Raw genomic sequence first — 22460 nt, 5'->3', positions numbered from 1 at the left:
AAACACTTGTCATTGTCATTTGTCATTTACTAAGTTTGACAGAGTTTGACTCGGTTAAAAAATATAATGTTGTTTCTCTCTCACTGCTCACTCATTGTTTTCTCGTTTATAGTAATTAAATGGTAACCTACATAATCTAAGTTCATGATTTAATATTAACTATGGAAGTAGATACAAATGAAGAAAATGATGGTACCATTATTAGTATTCATATGCGTAACTGGTTTTGTCTCGAAAATTTGAAAATAAAGTTTAACAGAAACGTAAATTTTATCGTTGGTCGTAACGGATGTGGAAAAAGTGCTATTCTATCGGCATTAGTGATCGGTTTGGGCAGCAGAGCTGATATAACTTACAGAGGAAATAATGTGCAGTGTGAGTATTTTATTGAACCGTTAACTAAGAACTTGAAAGTCTTCGCGCCATTTATGACAACATTGGTCATTTAAGACCGAATTAAAATTAGCATGTTAAAAATGTAACGCAGAATGAGATTGCTTTAAATTTATTTTACTTACAATTAAAACTTGATGTATCCAATGCTACATACAATTTCAAAGGTTTAAAAATGGGATTACAAGCCGAAAGTTCAATTAGAGACCAACACCAACAATTACAACCAACATTTGTATGTGCATTAGGTAGGTACTATGTTTTACAAGTAACCTATATTTTATATGATTTACAATACATCTTTAAAATTAGTAAATATGGTTTAAATTGTGTAAATTAATCATAAATCAGAAATTCCAAATTCTTTATAGTTTTATGTTCAGAAATGACTGAGTTTTGAAAATAAATAATAAAAGCTTTAATCAAATCCACAACTAAGTAAAAACTTAAGAAAACATATTTCTCTGTTTCAGCTTTAATCAGGCGTGGAGCAAATTCAGCAACCATTGAGATTCAACTGAGAAACAGTAGTTCTAGAGCATACAAACGTCACATTTATGGCGATCACATTACAATAATCAGAGAAATCAATGCAAGTGGTTCGCATTATAAAATTAAAGCTGCATCAGGTATGTACTTATAATATTTTTATAATCTATTAAAGTCAAAATAAATTTTTGTACTTAAATTTATCTTGCAGCATTATTTAAAACAGAATAGAAGTATTGTAAAAATCTGATTTGCAATGATATTTAGAAAACAAGCTTATATACAAGTTTCAACCACTCACTCCATGAAATATCTTCCCTTTTTTGTTTATTGCACAGATACCCATCTCATCATTATATCATCATCTCATAGCCTACTTTGTGTTAAGTGCTTACTGCACTCCATAGCAGACATAGATATTCTTATGTGAATTCCACCACTTCATCACTATGCAAAGTGAAAAATGTAATCTTTGTTTCCTGCATATATTTTTTACTAAGTATCAATATGGTGAAAATATTTCTTGTTATGTAGTGTCTTTTTCTAAAGTCCAATCTCATTACTATCAATTATCTGTCGCACTAAATGTCACACACCGGGTTGATTTTGCTCTGATGAATCTCTCTCAAGGGTAGGATAGAGTTAGTAGTCATAATCTAAAGGATAAGACAATCAATGCACTCATATAAATCAATCTCACTGTTTGTCAAATCCCACAGTCAAGTTCCAAATTTGGTAATAAAATTGGACGTATTTGCATTAGCAGGCTAACATGATGAAGAAAAAATATGATAATAACACCTGCAAAAATATAATTTAATTAGTTACTGGTGGTACGGCATCTTGTTATCTCACATAGGTAGGTAATTCATAAAAGATACAAATATAAGTATAAATAATCAAAGTGTAGAAAATATAAATTAAAAGAGATATACATATTTGTTGAAAAACTAAGTGATACTTAAGTGATACTTAACTGATACTTGTAATTAAAAAGCAAATATATTTAATTTGACAGTCAAACAAACTTTCTCTTGTGCTATGAGTACTGGAAATACCCATACATTCAGAACTCTAATACAATAAAGAAGCCAACTTTGCCAACTTAAACTATGCCTATAATTTAAGTAACAATATATCTGCTTGCAGTTTATTGTATACTTTAGGAATCAGATATTGATATATTTAAATATAATATATACATAATTATGGATATTAAACAAATCTGGTCCCCATAAGAATGTAAATGTTCCTAAATTGGGAATCTAATCTATGAAACTTGGCCCAGCAATCAGGGCCATTAACCCTTAACATTCTAACTTCATAAAAATTCACTTTTCACATACTTGATCCCATTTTTATAAATATTTTACAGGTGAAATAATATCAACTAGGTTAAAAGAAGTTGAAGCAATAAAACATGCTCTTGGAATACAAGTTGATAATCCCATTTCGGTGCTTAATCAAGATGATGCTAGGAGTTTCCTTGGTAAAGGACCTGAGAAGATGTATGCCCTGTTCCGGAAAGCCACAAATTTGGACCAGGCAGAAGATAAATATAAAGAAACATTGAAAACATGTGATGAGGCAATTGAACATTTAAAAATGAAAGAGCAAGTAAGTAAGTTTGAAAATATTTTAATTGTAGATGTTAGTCCTAAATCCTTGCTTGGTACTTTTTTTTTTTAGTAGCAGCTCCCACCAGACTTGCTATGACTAGGCTCGGACAAAGTCATGTATGATTTTCATGTACTTTTATGGTGGTATAGCACCATCTTTCAATTGTGATGTCCACCTCCAGGAAGAGTGAGAGAGAGTTTGATTAGTAGACTTGACTTAAAAAAATATGAGAAACTAACAGATTGAGTTTGATAAAAACAAATTGTCTATTGCACTGATTTTACGATTAGACTTAAAAACAAAAACTGCTCATTATGTATAAATATTCTACATTATTATGTAAATGCTAACTTTGACTTGTCTCAATAATTCACTGCTAGAATTTAGCGGGAACCCAGATTAACTCGTTGATTAGCAATTCACACGATTTTTTGCTACAATAACCTCAAGTACAGGGATATTCTCTAGATTTTAAACACCAATGTTAAATAACAAAAAATATTTTTGGAGTATTTATGACTACTTTTCTTTTTGTAAATCATTACAAAGTGGCCAGTACATTGCTCAACTGATCATTAAAATGATTACTAGCGATTTTGAACGTAGTTGCTCAAACCAATTCTATTTTGTAATTTTTGTCAGGCTTCGAAAGAGTTGGAAAAAGAATACCATAGTCTAAGGGCGAGCTATGATCAGATGAGGTCATACGAAGAATTTGAGCAGCAAATTCAGCAATTACAAAATGAATATTACTGGAGAGAGGTGGTTGAGGTTGAGACAGAAGCACATGATGCTGAGACACAGTACAATACTGTTTGTAAGAAGATCACTGAGCTCACACAGAAGGGTCAAGACATTGAACAAGTACATAGAACAGGATTGAGTGCTCTTGAGTATGTTATTCATTATTTTTCTAATTGTAAAATTATATCATTGGAATAGTTCTCGATTACAATTTAAATTATACTTTTTGGTTTATCAACTGTAGAGCCTACAATAGCACATGTCTCAATAACTATGTCTCACATGTTTTAAAAACTATTCAATATATCTTCAATAAACTTATTTTTCATTGAAATTAAATTGTTCCAGAATCTTATAGTACTATTTCGAAATTTTTAAAACATGATATTACCATAGACATTACATAACTCTCTTATCACATTTTTTTTTATTGCCTTTGTAGGTAGACGAGCATACGGCCCACCTGATAGTAAGTGGTCACCGTAGCTCATGGACGTCAGCAATGCCGGGGGCAGAGCCAAGCCGCTGCCTACCATTAATAAAATAGACTCGACGAAACTATATAGTGTCTACTTTTTTCCTTTGAATTTGGTTTAGCTTAGCACCTGGAGTAGATTAGTCTCCCGAGCGTAGAGACATTCCAAACTTGAATGTTGCGACCTACTTTGAGACGGGCTTAAAGTGTAAATTGTAAAGAAAGGATTACCTATCTTTCAATGAGTTCGCTCGGGTAGGTACCACCACCCTGCCTATTTCTGCCGTGAAGCAGTAGCAGTTTATTGCGTTTGGGTATGATTGGTGGCGTAGACGTTGCACTTTAGTATAGAGACTTATGTCTCAAGATGCGTGGCGACATTTCCGTTGTTTATATCTATGGGCTCCGGTAATCACTTAACATTAAGTGGATCATGAACTTGCCTGTCCATTTCAGTAGTAAAAAAAGGCTAGGAAGATTAATGGAGTTCATAAACATCATGATGTATTGTCAATAATTGCGTTTGGATAACTGAAGTGGCATTTCAAATTAGAAAGTACTATGGCTCCTCCAGAAAAATAGGCTGCATCATGACGCGCTCCGGTGCGGCCTCCGTTACCGGCGCCAGCAATGATAAATAGTACTTTCGCCAAAAACACGTCATTACTGATCCTCCCGATCCATTTACGGTGCTTTTAGGTACCTCAAGCACCGGTCATCGCCCTCGCCGAAACCGTCGCTTGCGACAAAGGGCTCGACGAGCGAATTAACCCACAGAGTTTCTCGCCGGATCTTCTCAGTGGGTCGCATTTCCGATCCGGTGGTACATTGTGCGAAGCACGGCTCTTGTTAGGGTCAGTGCTAGCATCACTCCGGTTAGAGCCCCGTGAGCTCACCTACTAGTTGAGGTTACGCTGTAATTAAGGCTATCAGCTTAGGTAGGAAAAATTAAAAAGTACTTTTTTACAGAGTCTTAAAGAGAGAGCGAGATGAAAAATCGTTACAAAAGAATGCCTTACAACAAGATGTGTCGACGTACGAATCTCAAGCCCGAGAAGCACAGAGTTCGTTGAGAACGGTGCAACAAACCGTTCAGAAATACCAGGACAGGTTCGACAGAGAACAGAAGAAAGTCTTAGATTTGGAGAGGGAGATAGGGAATATACAGTAAGTCATAATTTCGGTTTTCTTTTATTAAATTTGTAGTTTAATGCCTTAATTCTATATTTTGCATTGAGTAAAAAAATATATCGATCGGTGAAAGGCTATTTGGTTTAAGCGACATTTCGCTTTATACTCGACATGTATCTTTGTAATTAAAGGTCCCTTTTATTTAGTACCAGCTGTACCCGTCCGCTTCGCTGGGCAGTTAAAATTAACATTATTATTTCTCACCCCCACAAAGATTCTCATCATTAACGCCCCCGCAACCGGTGCAGGGAGTCCAACACTCATATAAATATGAGCCTATCCATTAAGTACATGTATTTTCTACATGGATACCAAGTTTCAAGTCAATCGGATGCATGGTTCAGTAGTTTTTTTATTTTTTTTATTTTTTTATTTTTTTATTGCTTATATGGGTGGACAAGCTCGCAGCCCACCTGGTGTTAAGTGGTTACTGGAGTCCATAGACATAGTTATAACGGAATATCCGTAAAAACCACTGTAGATTTATATATTAGTAAAGATTAGCATAAAAAATTCGATGTTTTTAATTGAACTTCAACTAAGTTTACTCTACTCTATTGAAATAGCTGAAGAAGTTTTTTTGTTATGATATTTTTTCCGTATTTTAAACTTTAAAAGGTTCTCCTGAAAATTTGCAAAAATGTCGCTTAAACCAAATAGGCTTTCAACCCTCGATATAGTTATTTGCCTTTAGCTCTTTTGTTTTGTTTTAAGAGAGTATGTACTAAGAAGTTGTCACGGTGTTTCCCGAGCGCTATGACATGTCCTTCTTCAAATGAGGCTTGTGGATAGTATTAAGCGGTAGGAAGCAGCTTGGCTCTGCCCCTGACATTGCTGAGGTCCACGGGCGACGATAACCACTCACCATCAGGTGGGCCGTATGCTCGTCTGCCTACAAGGCCAATAAAAGAAAATCAAAATCGCCATTAACAGCGTTTGTGTGTGAAGATCAGGTGCGCAGCGGAACGAGCACGCGCGGCTGATGTCACGCGCGGCGGCGGCCCGCAGCGCGGCGGAGGCAGCGCGCGCCCGCGAGCGCACGGCGCAGCACGACGCGGCGCAGGCGCGCGGGCACGCCGCACACACGCGCGCGCGCGCTGAGGACGCGGCCGCCGCGCTGCGGACGCATCGCCACGCGCTCAGTACGTTACACATGCACAACTGTTAACACCGATAACCATTGCACGCTTACGAAATACTTAGACTTATATCTCTTTTTGATGTGAAACAAATAATTTTTCGTAATATTTTATTTTATCATTATGACATATTTAGTTCCTATCACAATCTGTTCTTTTCTGCATATTACTTTTACAAAATAATGTCGATGGTTCACATCTGCCAGGCGTCCCGTGACGGCTCACATTTTTTTTTTTTAATTTTCTTTACTTATATTGTCAAACAATTAAAACCGTTTAAAGATATTATAAACTATACTATAAACTTCGTGTAAACAATAATAATAAAACATAGGAAGCAATTAAGACACCCATGTAACTGTTGAATTGTAATTTAATGATTGAAACAGGCTAAGGCTAGTTTTCTCAGTACATATATACTTGAATACATACTTGAATAGTTTGTTAGTTAAGTAATCGATTATAATAAAAAAAAACCGTGTCTTCCTCTCGGCGCTATAGGAGTTGCAAATTTCTCCCTTAAATAGCTTGGGTCATGAGGGCATCATCTATTGTGACTTTGATGCATGACTTTTAACATCCTCCAAAGAAAAGTACTCAAGTATTTATTTTATTAATTGCTTAGATGAGTGTACAAGCTTACAGCCCACCTGGTGTTAGGTGTTGAGACATGAGCTCTAAGGTCTCACAATTTGACAGTAGTTTTTTCAGGTAGACCTTGACGTTTAAGAGTAATGTCATTGTAATGTTTGTTCAGATCGATTAACTCAACAACTGCGCGACCTGGAGTCCTGCTCCAGCGACTCACTGGCCGTGTACGGCAACAGCATGGTGACGCTCCGGAAGGAGGTAGAGGAAGCTGTGAAAAGAGGAGAATTTAGTGCTCCTCCCAAAGGACCTATAGGTTAAAATTGATCTTGTATAATTAACCCATTTAATTAGAAGTTTGGTTTTTAAAATAAAACTTTAGTTTTCTTACTTCTGTCGCAAAGGAAAGGAATCATGCGCTCCGGTTTTCAAGTTTTTTTATTTTATTTTTATTGCTTAGGTGGGTGAATGAGCTCACAGACCACCTGGTGTTAAGTTGTTACTGGAGCTCATAGACATCTACAACGTAAATGCGCCACCCACCTTGAGATATAAGTTCTAAGATCTCAGTATAGTTACAATGGCTGCCCCACCCTTCAAACCGAAACGCATTACTGCTTCACGGCAGAAATAGGCAGGGTGGTGGTACCTACCCGCGCGGACTCACAAGAGGTCCTACCACCAGTAAAAAAAGATCAGCAAGTTTGAGACATCTTACTGTCGTATCACGGAGACTTAGACCTCATGTTTCAAGGCTGCCGGTCTAGTCCAACTTTTAAGTTATCGTTTAATGAATAAAAAATTTTATTGACAGGTGATTACATAAAAGTAACCGAAAAACAGTGGGTCGGGACCCTGGAGCACATCCTCGGTGGCTCCATCACCACGTTCTGCGTGAATAACGCCAGTGACTCTAGGAAACTTATCGACATCATGAACAAGGTGAGTGCCGCCCCGCCTTACTGGTGGTAGGACCTTTTGTGAGTTGACACGGGTAAGTACCACCACCCTGCCTGTTTCTGCCGTGAAGCAGTAATGCGTTTCGGTTCGGAGGGCAGCCGTTATGATTATACTTGAGACCTTAGAACTTATACCTCAAGGTGGGTGGCGCATTTACGTTGTGGATATCTATGAGCTCCAGTAACCACTTAACACCAGGTGAGCTGTGAGCTCGTCCACCCATCTAAGCAATAAAAAAAAGCTCTGCGCCGCCTGCCGCAGGTGTACGGGCCCGCGCGCAAGCCGGCCGTCTCGTGCAGCGCGTTCCTGCGGCGGCGCCACGACGTGCGGGCGCGCGAGGTGCGCGGGGCGGGGGGCGGCGCGGCGGGGGGCGGCCCCCTGCGCTCGGCGCTGGACTGGCTGCAGGTTGACGACCCCGAGGTCTACAACCACCTCGTGGACGCGCTGCGCCTGGAGACCGTGCTGCTTGTACCCGATCACCGTTAGTATTGTCAATCGACATTTTTACTTTTTTTTATTAAATTCGAACTACCAGACTAAGAGCTCACCGCCCATTTGACATCCTAACTTGGCCACCGCTGCTCACGTTGAATATGTATTAGATAATTAAATTAGCCAAGATGTACATATTAGAAATGTAAATTTCATATTTAGTAACAAAATACATTATAACCGAACTATAGTTCGGCCGCTGTAAGGTTACTTTTCTGACAGATCGTCATCGCAGAAATCGTATGTCGAAGAGATGTAGATGTGTTTGAAACATAAATGAAAAATCTTTTATGTTTCTATACGATCCTAACTAATGTTTGTCATTGAGATATAAGTCATTTCGTTAAATTAAGACAAAATGCTTGTATCATTGTACTAAATGTCCTTTTGGAAATTTCGCATTCGGCGGCCGGACTATGGTTACTTTAATTATTAATATTCGCAGTAATGTTCGAGTTTCTTGAGCAGTATACGGGTACTTAATATGTAGCCTGACTGTCGCAAAATATCCCATCGACAATTTTGAAAATATTTGGTGTTCCGTCTGTCGAGTCCAGAGACAGCGGTGGAGCTGTGCTCGGAGGAGCACCGCGTGCCGCGCCACCTCAGCAAGGCCGTGAGCCGCGACTGCGCGGAGTACTACCCCGCCCCGCGCTACCGCTCCTACGGCGTGCGCGCCCGCCCCCCGCGCTACCTGCAGCACTCCTCGCGCGACCGCACCAGGTGCGCACCCACCACGGCCGCAAGTGTCTCGGCAGTCGCAGCACGAGGCTCGCCACTTCGATAAAGCGGCACGACATGAGAACCCTCTTATCGTGGTCGCCGGTAACTACGTTCCCGATCCTGCGGACAGAATGGAAAGCAGTCGACGTCGTCCCAAACATGTCATCTCGGATTCTCCCGATCCACTAACGGTGCTTCTAGGTACCTCAAGCACCGGTCATTGTTCTCGTCGAACCCGTCGCTTGCGACGAAGGGCTCGACGAGTAAATTAACCCTCAGACACAGTCCACTGAGTTTCTCGCCGGATCTTCTCAGTGGGTCGCGTTTCCGATCTGGTGGTAGATTCTGCGAAGCACGGCTCTTGCTAAGGTTCATGTTAGCAACGTCATCAGGTTTGAGTCCCGTGAGCTCACCTACTAGTTAAGGCGACGCTGATATAGCCTCTCAAGGCTATCAGCTTAGGTAGGAAAAAAAATGAGGCTCGTCAGTCACGTGGAACATTTGAATGTTTAGGCAGCTAAAGTCGGAGATACAAGAAGCGCAAGTGAAGCTGCGAGAGCTGGAGGGCGGCGCCCGCGCGTGCGAGCAGGAGGCGGAGCGCGCCCGCCAGTACGAGCGCGCGCTCGCCGACACGCTGCACGCGCTCGCGCTCGACAAGATCGACAAAGAGGAGAAGGAGAAGATCGCCGTAGCCGAACTCGAGCAGTACCAGGAGCCGCGACAAACTGTGCTGGTCAGTTCATCATTTGTTTGCCTACGTCTTAGCGCAGAGGACGGCAAAGTGCGGCTCTTTGAACTCTTGAGTGTGGCTCTGTCACAAATATCCTACGAGCTTGCCCGGCATCTAATATTATCCGGCTGTGGACGAAAAAGCCGGTTAATAGTATGTACGGTAATTTAACAGCAGCACCCCTGACTGATGTCGATTATCATATATATTAATCGAAGCCGTATACAATATCGTATTTATTTTATGATTTGCAATAATAAATGCTTACTACATTTACAAACACATTTGGCTCTCAGTTTTTTTAAGTCGTTTTAATTTGCATATTTGGCTCTTTGGCTAATAAGTTTGCCGACCACTGCCTTAGCACATCTGCTTTATTGTAAGGACGGGCGTACGAGCTAATGATCACGTGCTGTTAAGTGATTACCGGCGCCCATAGATGGCACCACCACCTATAGCCCGAGGTCGGAGTCTCTGTTGTATAGTGTAACAGCTGTGTCGCCTTTCAAACTGTAATAAAAGTAGTGTTAATAAGTTTTAATAATCGCGATTGTAGTAGTACTCGATAGATGACGTTACTAGTGTTCGAAATGTTGCTCTGGCTATGTTACGTCGTTTAGTATAAAATTACATGTCTACGAGTCCTTATTTCTACTCGAAAAAGATCGCATGTACAGTTAATCTCAAGTATGAGTATTCTCCCTAGGAGGACGAATTGAAATTGTCCAAAGAAAAAGCCCAAAGCGTACAAGAACAGTTGAACGCGCAGTTAGCGGAAGAGCAGCGCTGGAGAGGCCAGCACCAGCAGCTCGACAACAAAGTGAGGGAGCTCCGGAACCGACTGTCGGACCTCACGTCCGCCTGCAGGGACCTCACGGTGAGTCCAACAACGCGCGCTAGGTCCGACTATTGGCAGCACTGCAAGACATGATGACTAGGCAATTAAATACCACTAGAGTAAAAGTAGACTATATGGTTGCGCCAGCGTCATAACGGATTTGTAGATGTTTTTATAATAATATGGCAGCTATGACACTTTTCCCTTCCCCTTCCTCACCCATCCCCCGCGCCCTGGATTGGCTAGTACGAGCGACGCGGGCACACACAGAAAAAAGAAAAAATATATGGCGGTTACCTAGCGCGCGCTCCGCATTACAGAAAGCAGTATTTTGTGATGTAATTATTGAAATGGCCTAAGACTTTATTTTTATACAATATTAGTGTCAGTGTATCACAGTGTCGTGCAAGAAGAAGATACACCAACTGGCTTCAAACACTTTTAGCAGCCGTGATTCGGACGACTCCATCCTCTCCAGGTACGGCGTTTTCCTTCACAATTTCCCTCGGGTTGTGTTCCTTTGTTTCTTCCCGCCACGACCCGAGAAAGTGTCATAGTTGAACAACGCAACTACAGTCCACTCATTTTTGTATTAGGTGACCGTTACAATTTGGTCTGCCAACCGCATAGCGCAACCATTATTTAGTGGTCCATTTCGAGCCGGATTCTGAACTTACATCGTCTCATATTAGTAACCTAGCATTATTTGTATTTAATTCCATAGGGAATTAACGCACCGCAATTAAATACTTATTTAATATAGTAGAAAAACCCGCATTTAGGTATTTAGTTGTAGGTAGATTTAGATAGCCTAGGTAAACGCCATCTTTCACACACATTCGCTAGACGCTGAATGCGTAGAAATTATATTTATTTAATTAGTTTTTTCGTATTCGAAAACGCATCATAGATATCGTAAGAGTTTACTTTGAACATTGTGATCTTGTGATTAGCTACCTTCCCATTATTTTTATGTTCACAAGTTATTCACTCGCTTCGCTAACCGCATTTGAACATACAAATACCTACCTACCAAATTGGTTTGTTTTGATTTATTTGAATGAATAACATAATACATACATCGTTCGTGTTTAAATATTTGTATGTTATTATATTTTATTATCATTTTTGATTTAACTAGGACAGAGGCATAACCTAGGTCGTTTGATATTGTCTGTTGTTTTATTCTCAACGCGCCAATAATAGCAACTTTTATAGTAGTAGCTGTCTAACTATTTTAAATATTATTATTATTAGTTTATAAGACGACGAGCGCTGCGCTTGCACCTCGCCGCGCGCCCCCTCGCCCCTGCGTCGTTCGTCCGCCCGCGTAATATACTTTATTCACAAAACTATTTGATTTCTCGCGCTGTTTTGCAGATTTTATTTTGTTTCTTTACCTACTTACTCTGGTTGATTAGTTTTATTTAAATTTTAAATATGCCGCCTAAATCTAATAAATCCGAGAACGATTTGAAGCTTTTGTACGCTAAGAGGGATATGATTTATTCACGCGTGCAAACAATTTGTGATAATGCACTTAAGATATCCGACTTAGCAATACGAGACTCATTTCTTTGTTCTATTGAAAACATAGACGATTTGCGCGCGGATTTCGAAAGTATCGTTCATAATATTAACGCATTGCAATTAGAACTAGATCCTGATTACGCCGTCAGTTACTCTGTTATGTCGTCGTTTGATGATCTATATTGCCGTATAAAACGTGTCGCTAAATCTTTAGAAAAAATACCTAGCGCCGGGTATTCGCAAACGGAACCTAAGTTCACCCGCGATAGACCTAGACTACCGCCTATCCACATACCCGAATTTAATGGGGACATCCGTAATTGGGGTTTATTTATAGATAGTTTTGAAAATACAGTAAATCAAAATGATCACTTAACCGATCACGAAAAATTACACTACCTAGTAGAAAAACTCACCGGCAAAGCCCGTGCGGCTTGCGCGGGAATTACGTTTAGTGCCGAAAACTATTCTTTGATTTTGAACACACTCAAAGCCAAATATGAAGATAAACGGTTGATAGCTACCGCGTACCTGGATCAATTGTTCGAATTAAAACCTATTTTATCGTGTACCGAACAGAACTTGGAGAAATTCTTAGACATATTTGCATCATCTGTTCGGGCTATTAGAAATCTCAACGTCAATGACCTCAGCGACTTTTTATTTTTGTACATTGGCTTAAAAAAGTTAGATTTCGAAACTGTTCGCTTATTTGAAACGAATCAGGGTAGTAAGGGTATTGAATTGCCGAAATTTAATGAATTGGAATTATTTTTACGTAATCACATAAGAATACTTCAGCGTACTACGCGACCTCACGAAGTCCCGAAAAGACAACCAGAAAGGCATTTAGAAACGTCTTCAAGACCGCTTAGAACGACTCATAGCTATGTAAATACCGCGGCGTTGCCTGCGTCCGTGCCCGCCAGGTCGACTTGTTTTCTGTGCAAATCTTATCATACACAGTTGTATCAGTGTGCTGGGTTTTTGAAATTGTCGCCTACAAATCGGTATAATTTTGTTCGCGCAAATAACTTGTGTTTAAACTGCCTTAGTGATAAACATCGCGTTGGTGTGTGTAATAGTAGCCATAGTTGTCGCAAATGTTCGTTGAAGCATCATACCTTGCTTCATTTTGATAAAAATAGTAATATAGTAGCCAATAGAAATACAAGCGCAGGTAATCAACCAATGTATGGTAACTCGTCGCTAGCAGTATCAAGCTCGGAGCACTCGCATGGTCGAACTCACGCTGGCGGCAACGCACGTTGTACGACACATCTCGCGCGTCCCGCGTATTCACCCGCGCTTCCCGCCGCTGCTGTCGCTGCCGCTCGCACAGACAGCTCCGCAGCTATCAACTCGGACGGCAACACAAATGACGTCACATTATGCTCGCTGTCTTCCGCTCGCTTGCCTACAACTGTTTTGCTTGCGACCGCTCGAGTTGTAATGGTTGATACTCATGGCAAACCGCATCTTGTTCGCGCCCTTTTAGATAGCGCCTCACAGAGTAATTTTATTACTCGTGAATGCTGTCAACGTCTTGGATTAAAATATAGTAACCAGACTACGTGCCCCGTAGTCAAGGGCATAGGGGGGTCTACTAAGGACATCCAAGGGTCCGTAAAAATTAAATTTGAATCACGTTTTAGCTCGAATGTTTCATTCGAAATAAACTCGCTGGTTGTAGATAAAGTAACGGAGCAACTTCCTACTGTTTCTGTAGATACCTCGTTGTTAGCTAACTTTGATAGTTTGCCGTTAGCCGATGATACTTACGCCGTTCCAGGAGCCGTCGATATTTTGATTGGCGCTTCGATTTTCCCGCACCTCCTGCTGCCACGTAAGGTTCAAGGTCATTCGGCGAACCCCGCACCGCACGCTTTGGAAACTGTTCTCGGTTTTGTTATAGTTGGATCCGCACCCGCTCTTATAAATAGTTACTCGACCGTATCATACTGCTGCGCCGTCGAGCCGCCACTGGACTCCACCGTCCGCCGCTTTTGGGAAATTGAAGAAGTAAATGTTCCGCTGGTTATGAGTCCTGATGATAAGACCGCTGAGGATATTTATTGTAGCACGACCACCCGCGATGAAAGTGGTCGTTATATTGTTGCACTCCCGTTTAAGGGTGATACCTTTTCGCTTGGTGATTCGCGCCTAATGGCCGAAAAACGCTTTTTTTGTTTAGAACGTAAGATGATGGCATCTCCGAAGTTGAAAAAGGCCTACGACGATGTCGTCAATGAATATGTAGATAAGGGTGTCATCTCACCTGCTCCCGCTGTACTTGATGAGACGCAAAATGGTCCCTCTTATGTCATCCCGCATCATGGTGTCATTAGAGAGGATAAACTCACCACAAAATTGCGTGTTGTTCTAGATGGCAGTGCTAAGACTAGTACTTCTGTTTCTTTAAACGACATCTTGTATTGTGGTAAAAATCTTCAAGGTAACTTGTTTGATATTATCGTCAATTTTCGTTTATTTATTGTAGCGCTATCTGCAGACATTAGACAAATGTTTCTTTGTATTGGCATTCGGGAATCTGATCGTAGATTCCAAAGATTTTTATATAGGTTTTCCCCACACGAACCATTAAAGGTTTACCAGTTTAACCGCGTTTGTTTCGGACTTAAGTCAAGTCCGTTTCACGCACTTCGCACTGTGAAGCAGTTAGTTCTTGATGAGGGTGATTCCTACCCCAAGGCAAAAGCTACCATCAATACTGGTCTGTATATGGACGACTTTGCTTATAGTGTAGATAGCGAGCCTGAAGCCATCGAAACAGCTACTCAAGTGATAAGCCTAATGAAGACTGGGCAATTTGACCTTGTTAAGTGGACGAGCAACTCTCAGGGTGTTTTGGACTGGATTCCGCCATCGCATCGTCTATCGACGGTTAAGAATTTTGATGTCAATGATACACATAAGATTCTCGGCTTGAGCTGGTCTCCCACATCCGATACATTCAGTCTCAAAATTAGTTCGACCCCGCCAACTTGTACCAAACGCACCATATTGTCTTGTGTCGCTCGCATATGGGACATTATGGGTTTTGTAGCACCTGTAGTATTATACGCGAAGCTTCTTATTAAAGAGCTTTGGCTTTCTCAGTGTGACTGGGATGACATCGCACCGGACAACGTGGCCAGATTATGGGCACGCTTTAGGGAAGAGCTTCCTTTACTCGAACATATAGAAATCCCACGTCATGTAGGTATCTCTCGAGATAGTGTAGTCACAATAGTGGGGTTCGCAGATGCTAGTGAGAAGGCTTATGGAGGAGTGGTGTATTTTCACGTTTGCAATGGCGACAATATTACAGTTAGCCTTATTAGTGCGAAATCTAAGGTCTCCCCTCGAAAGGTCGTCTCTCTCGCGCGCCTTGAGCTTTGCGCTTTACTACTATTGACGCGGCTCATTGGTGCCATAGTCAAGGGTTGTAACAACCGCATTAATATTGATAGAATTGCTGGCTTTTCTGACTCAACCGTAGCTTTGTGTTGGGCTCATTCTTCTCCCCACCGTTGGGACACATTTGTTGCTAATAGAGTAGCAAAAATTCAGTCTGAATTATCACCTCAAAATCTATATCACGTAGCTGGAACAGACAATCCTGCCGATTGTCTTTCGCGGGGTTTAACCCCCGCTCAAATATTAGATCATCCGCTCTGGTTTCATGGTCCATCATGGGTACGAGATGCACCCTGTGATTGGCCAGTTAAGCTTTTTAATCCCGCAACTGTCTCTGAACCGCCAGAAGAAAAACGACACACTCTTGTAACTTCTGCGCCAAGAGAAGACTCAGTTATATTATTATTGGCTAGTCGTGTTTCGTCATGGTCAAAGTTGTTACGTTGCGTGGTATATGTTTGCCGCTTTGCTAAACTGTTACCACAGCAACAATACATAGTCGCCTCTGACTTTTATAAGGCAGAGCTTATTGTTCTTCGTGAACTGCAACGAGCGCATTTCGTTTCAGAAATTAGCAGCCTAGAGTCTAAAAAACCTTGCAGGCGTCCTTTTCAAAATTTGAAGCCTTTCTTACAGGATGGACTCATCCGAGTAGGTGGTCGTTTGAGTCAGTCCAACTTAGGATTTGATCAAAAACACCCCATAGTTTTACCGCGTAAGGGCCACATCCTTGATTTACTGGTCGATTATTATCACAAACTTCACTGTCATGCTGGTCCCGATTTATTGATGTCAATACTTAGACAAAGATATTGGATACTTTCCGCACGTAATTTGATTCGCTCAAGGATACATAAATGTGTGCCCTGTTATAGACTTCGTCCGCGTCCCATCGCACCTGAAATGGCTGACCACCGTTCTTGTCGCGTTGTAGAAACCGCTAAACCTTTCGTGCATACTGGTACAGACTTTGCTGGACCCTTTAAGGTCACCATCTCACGTGGTCGGGGTATTCGTTCATCGAAAGCATATGTTTGTCTTTTCGTGTGTATGACCACTCGTGCTGTTCATATAGAACTAGCCAGTGATTTGAGCACGCATAGTTTCATGGCTGCTTTTAAAAGATTTTTATCACGCCGAGGTCCTGTAGGTTGTATGTACTCAGATAACGGTACAAATTATGTTGGTGCCAAACGCAATATTTCGGAAGTTCACGCTTTCTTGAACTCTAAATACTACAAAACTGAATTCGCACATATGTTAGCAGAAAATCGCATTAAATGGCAGTTTAATACGCCCGCTGCAAGTCACTTCGGCGGAAATTGGGAAGCAAATATAAAAAGCCTTAAATCCCATCTTTATAGAGTTGTAGGGTTGCAGATTCTCACTTTCGAAGAGTTGAGTACCGTGCTCACTCAAATAGAAGCCGTGATGAACACACGTCCGCTATGTAGGACACTGTCTGGCGACCCAGCTGAGCCGTTAGCTTTGACTCCGGCTCACTTTTTGTCGTTGACGCCGCTTAAATATTTACCCGCTAGAGATATTGACGAAGACAGGCAGCATATTCTCTCGCGTCACTCTCTTTTAGATAAATTAGTTCAGTCATTTTGGAAACGTTGGAAAACAGACTACTTACATACGCTACAATCGCGCCAAAATGGAACACTCCATCCAACCCAATCGTTGTTGGAAAAGTAGTAATTTTAATGACGGAAAACGCGCCCCCGCTACATTGGCCTTTAGGAGTAGTGGAGGAGGTTTTTCCTGGTTCAAATGGAGTGATTAGAACTGTACGCGTTAGGACCTCAACCGGATCGTATCTACGCCCGGTTATTCGCCTCTGCCCTTTACCTAATTCACAATAGAATAACTTCAGTATTAGATATAAGGTGTTCGTTAGATTTAGTTTAATATGCATAGATAACATAGATATAGATAGATAGATAGATAGATCTTCGCATAGGTGTTTGGTAGGTTAGCTTTTTATTTCTTGAAGGTAACCCTTCAAACTGGGGGGGAATGGTTGCGCCAGCGTCATAACGGATTTGTAGATGTTTTTATAATAATATGGCAGCTATGACACTTTTCCCTTCCCCTTCCTCACCCATCCCCCGCGCCCTGGATTGGCTAGTACGAGCGACGCGGGCACACACAGAAAAAAGAAAAAATATATGGCGGTTACCTAGCGCGCGCTCCGCATTACAGAAAGCAGTATTTTGTGATGTAATTATTGAAATGGCCTAAGACTTTATTTTTATACAATATTAGTGTCAGTGTATCACAGTGTCGTGCAAGAAGAAGATACACCAACTGGCTTCAAACACTTTTAGCAGCCGTGATTCGGACGACTCCATCCTCTCCAGGTACGGCGTTTTCCTTCACAATTTCCCTCGGGTTGTGTTCCTTTGTTTCTTCCCGCCACGACCCGAGAAAGTGTCATAGTTGAACAACGCAACTACAGTCCACTCATTTTTGTATTAGGTGACCGTTACAATTTGGTCTGCCAACCGCATAGCGCAACCACTATATATAATTTTATACAGGATATCATTAACGAGCGGTCTGCTAAATCCTTGTATTGCTTTTTGCACACTATTTAATTTTAATCATAAAACGAATATAATATAATTTATTATTAAAAAAAAGCTCAGTAAAATTTATGAAATATGCAATTTATTAAGTATATAATTTATTTATAAAAAGATCGCTATTTGAATTATTTGGTTTTACATTCTTTTAAATAATGCGTCTACTGGAGAATATTGTATATGGCACAAAGTCTCCCATGTAAAACTTGATTTATTTTGATTTATGTATATAGTCTAAATTAATTAATTAAAATACTGATGTTAGGTACTGGTTTATTAAGAAATTTCTTCCTTGGCATCTAATATCTCATTGTTATAACTTCTTAACTCAGGAAGAAATAGATCGGGAGCAAATCAAACTAGAGAATATCGCATCTCAAATAACGGAATGTGAAGTTCGCGTGCAAAAATACCGCAAGGAGTTGTCTCGAACCGAAGCAGCCTTGGAAGAGAAAAAGGAAGTCGTCAGAACAAAAATTGAAGAAACGTCGAAGCTTTGTCCTCGTGTTCGCAACCCCAGGTACCACTCGCACCACACCGCTACCACACTCGCACCACACTGGCACCACACTCGCACCACATTGGGACTACACTCGCACCACACTGGCACCACATTGACACCACAATCGCACCACATTGGGACTACACTCGCACCACACTGGCACCACATTGACACCACACTCGCACCACATTGGGACTACACTCGCACCACACTGGCACCACATTGACACCACACTCGCACCACATTGGAACTACACTCGCACCACACTGGCACCACATTCGCCCCGCGATGCACATACTATTTTTAAGAAGTCAGCTTTTTGTGTCGCTTTTTTGTTTCGTTCGATTTCAAATCATAATAATGCCAAATAAAATTTTAAATTAAAACAAACACTGAAATCAACATAAAATCAATAAATAAAATTTCTTCGACACTTTTATTCCTCGCATCTTTTCATCATCAGACAAAAGGCACTGATAACAGAAGAATTGAAAAATACAAAAGATAAGATGAACGCGATGCGATGCAACGGCATGACGAAGGTGCAGGTAGCCGAGAAACTGATCGTCGTTAAGAAGAAATATCATGAGATTAGCGCGGAACTGCAGCAGCTCGGAGCCGTCATTGAATCCGTGAGCATTGCTTTACTTTGTCAAATAATAGTAATATAATAATTGCATTTATTTACTCCACAATACAAATACAAATAAATGTTCAATTAACATGACTTAAAGATTCTAATTCTAAACAATCGATCTTCTATCTATCTATATATATAAAAATGGATTGCCGTTCGTTAATCTCGCTAAAACTCTAGAACGGCTGGACCGATTTGGCTAATTTTGGTCTTGTATTATTTGTGGAAGTCCAGAGAAGGTAGATAAATATGAAAATGGTCGGAATTAAATAAATATACAAATTTTGTTTTTCCTTTGGTGTCCCCCCCGTCGGACAGATTCCTTTTGTTTGTTTAAGTTTATTTTATACAAAACTTTAGGTCTTTTATTTATCGATTGAGGCATTACGAAGTACTACTAAATTTAAAATAATGTGGCATAATCTACAGAATCCCTGCCTCCGCACTTTGCTGTTTAAGTTGGAATTTATTATAAAAGTATTTGAAAGGGCCTGGAAATGACCTATGCTGTCGCGAAGTCAGTCTAGCGTTCTAGGGTTAAAGAGTTTTACAGTAATTTAACTTAATAATACACAGATCAAGGAGACCGCCAAGCAACATCTGCAGTTCAGTCACTTCGCGCAGACCTACATCATCAGGCAACTGTACTACATATTCCAGTCCATCCTGACGCTGAGAGGATACTGCGTGAGTTCCTGCTTGTTCCCTTATGACTACTAACAAATGAATATGTCATCTTTGTATTCAATTAACTTCGAATTTAATTTAAGATACCGTTCAGAAATATGTACGGGAGCGAAACTTGGTTTGTTCGCAAGGACTTGATAAGAAAACTTCAAGTGTTTGTGAATAGGTGCCTGCGTCAGATTTTGAAAATCTTTTGGCCTGAGAAGATCGGCAACAAAGAGCTGTGGAGGATCACTAAGCAGACACCAATGGAGAAGGAGATCCTTACACGGAAGTGGCATTGGATTGGTCACATTTTGAGAAAGCCCGATACCCACCTATCAAAGAGCACTGACCTGGAAAGCGTCTGGCAAAAGGAAGAGAGGCCGCCCCAGAATAACTTGGCGTCGCTCGGTGGAGCAGGTGCTAGGGGTCTTGGGCATGACGTGGGAGGAGCTAGAACAGACTGCCCAAGACCGATGTAAATGGAAAAATTTGATTCGAGCCCTACATCCCAGCAGAGGGTAATAGGAAGGAATGATGATGATGTTCAGAAATGTGAAATGTATTATTTAAACGTCAGGGTACTTACGTAAAGCATTGATACGAGATAACTGGCAGTATTACTGGTGGTAGGACCTCTTGTGAGTCCGCGCGGGTAGGTACCACCACCCTGCCTATTTCAGCCGTGAAGCAGTAATGCGTTTCGGTTTGAAGGGTGGGGCAGCCGCTGTAACTATACTGAGACCTTAGAACTTATATCTCAAGGTGGGTGGCGCATTTACGTCGTAGATGTCTATGGTCTCCAGTTACCACTTAACACCAGGTGGGCTGTGAGCTCGTGCAATCATATAGCAATAAAAAAAATAAAAAAAAGACTAGCGATACATACCGGGGAGGTCGCCCTAAGTCCTAACTTTACTGGTGGTAAGACGCTTTGTACGAGTAGGTACCACCATCCTGCCTATTTCTGCCGTGAAGCAGTAATGCGTTTCGGTTTGAAGGGTGGGGCAGCCGTTGTAATTATACTGAGACCTTAGAACTCGTATCTCAAGTTGGGTGGCGGCATTTACGTTGTAGATGTCTGTGGGCTCCGGTAACCTTTTAACATCAGATGGGCCGTGAGTTCGACCATCCACCTAAGCAATAAATAAATAAGTCCGTCGCTATCGGCGTGGCGTGTCCAGGGGAACATCGAGGTGGACGCGGCGGCGGGGCGGCTGCGCCTGCAGTGCAGTGCGGGCGCGGCGCCGCACAGTGCGGGGCTGTCCGGCGGCGAGCAGTCCTACTCCACCGTGGCCTTCCTGCTCGCGCTCTGGGACTGCGCCGAGATGCCCTTCTACTTTATGGACGAGTTCGATGTCTTCATGGTCAGTTCTACTTCTCTTACTAAGCAACGCTATAAACACGTCATTACGGATCCTCCCGATCCACTAACGGTGCTTTTAGGTACCTCAAGCACCGGTCATCGTTGTCGTCGAACCCGTCGTTTGCGACGAAGGGCTCGACGAGTAAATTAACCCATAGACACAGCCCACGAAGTTTTTCGCCGGATCTTCTCAATGGGTTGCGTTTCCAATCCGGTGGTAGATTCTGCGAAGCATTGCTCTTGTTAGGGCCAGTGTTAGCAACACTCCCGGTTTGAGCCCCGTGAGCTTAACCTACACGTCAAGGAAAAGCTGAAATAACCTCTCAAGACTATCAGCATAGGTGGGAGAAAAAGAAACAGCAGGCAGACAGGCTAACTCGGTATCCACCTTATATTGAGATGGTTTCGGAGCTATTGACTCAACCAATACCCCATTAATCAATTTGAGAAATATGATTGGAACCTTAATGTGCATTGTTTCAACAAATGTGTGATTGCGTTATGGAATAAATATAATCCTGGCAGCATTCGATCGTGAAGATATTTTTTCCAAAATATGTTTTATGAAGTACTGATTTTTTTTTATATGTAGGTATTTAATAAAACTCGTAATATTGTTGAATCGAAATACAATTATATAAATCGCATCCATGTTCTCCGAACTCATTCAATGCTCTTGACATTCTGTATTTAATTTTAATACAAACATTCATCTTGTTAAAGGACGACGTGAATCGTAAAATTATAATGCAGTTATTGATCAACCATGCACTTAAAAATTCTGGACGACAATTCGTCTTTCTCACGCCAAAGGACATCTCCTGCGTATCAGCCGGGCCACAGATCGACATCCACTTGTAAGTACTTCACTTCTACTAGATGTCAGGGGTTAAAATAAGCAGTTATAAAAGCATTTCATCAATAAATTGCCCTATTGAGGTAGCGGTTTACTGCAGTACCAGTCTAGTTTCTATGCGCGGTCGGAATCTTATCTGTGAAAGTTATTTCACATTCGTGGTTTGGGTGTAATCCTAGCTTGGAATGTGGGGCGATCAAAATAAAACGAATGTTGAATGAATATATTGAACAAATAAAAGGTGTACCTCTACAAAAATACTATGCAACTATTCAAATATGTATTCTTCTATTCTAGATTCTAATTCATTTACTCTTTTCCAGGCTGCCCAATCCCCGGTCCTAGTTATCATGAATAAAAATAAGAAAGTTTAAATATTTGTGTATAATCATTTGTGTTCAAAAATTGTGTTGTAACTACTATCATTATTCATATCTAACGTACGTATGTACGTTTTTTTTTTAATAAATGCCTAAGTAAAGAAACTGTCTTTTCGCTAGTACTGTT

General features: G+C 41.1%; 1 protein-coding gene across 2 annotated transcripts; it reads left to right on the top strand.

Annotated features, from left to right (window-relative positions):
- Nucleotides 1-82: 82 nt before the first annotated feature.
- SMC6 (Structural maintenance of chromosomes 6) lies at nt 83-22438 on the top strand. Of its 2 annotated transcripts, none has more exons than XM_089727288.1 (18): nt 83-375; nt 867-1022; nt 2258-2499; nt 3145-3395; nt 4691-4888; nt 5861-6054; nt 6809-6955; nt 7454-7581; nt 7861-8080; nt 8649-8814; nt 9328-9547; nt 10251-10421; nt 18256-18443; nt 18889-19057; nt 19639-19749; nt 20916-21098; nt 21821-21954; nt 22277-22438. In XM_089727288.1, exons 1-18 carry the CDS (start codon nt 162-164, stop codon nt 22296-22298), a joined length of 3114 nt encoding a protein of 1037 aa, XP_089583414.1. In that variant the 5' UTR covers nt 83-161; the 3' UTR covers nt 22299-22438. The 2 variants fall into 2 exon arrangements, with proteins under 2 accessions (XP_089583414.1, XP_089583415.1); XM_089727289.1 differs by lacking the exon at nt 83-375 and adding an exon at nt 554-641.
- Nucleotides 22439-22460: the final 22 nt, after the last annotated feature.

Source organism: Bombyx mandarina, chromosome 05 (genome assembly GCF_030267445.1).
Source record: "Bombyx mandarina strain Sakado chromosome 05, ASM3026744v2".
In the NCBI taxonomy this organism is placed as follows: domain Eukaryota; kingdom Metazoa; phylum Arthropoda; class Insecta; order Lepidoptera; family Bombycidae; genus Bombyx; species Bombyx mandarina.
Note: the sequence above shows the minus strand (reverse complement) of the source record. Positions and strands in the feature narration are given on the sequence as shown.

Bases quoted from the DNA above. Each gene is read 5' to 3' on its own strand.
- SMC6 (XM_089727288.1), top strand. From the start codon at position 162: ATGGAAGTAGATACAAATGAAGAAAATGATGGTACCATTATTAGTATT. The intron at 6,055-6,808 runs GTACGTTACACA...ATGTTTGTTCAG, and splicing joins GACGCATCGCCACGCGCTCA to ATCGATTAACTCAACAACTG. The intron at 8,081-8,648 runs GTTAGTATTGTC...TGTCGAGTCCAG, and splicing joins GCTGCTTGTACCCGATCACC to AGACAGCGGTGGAGCTGTGC.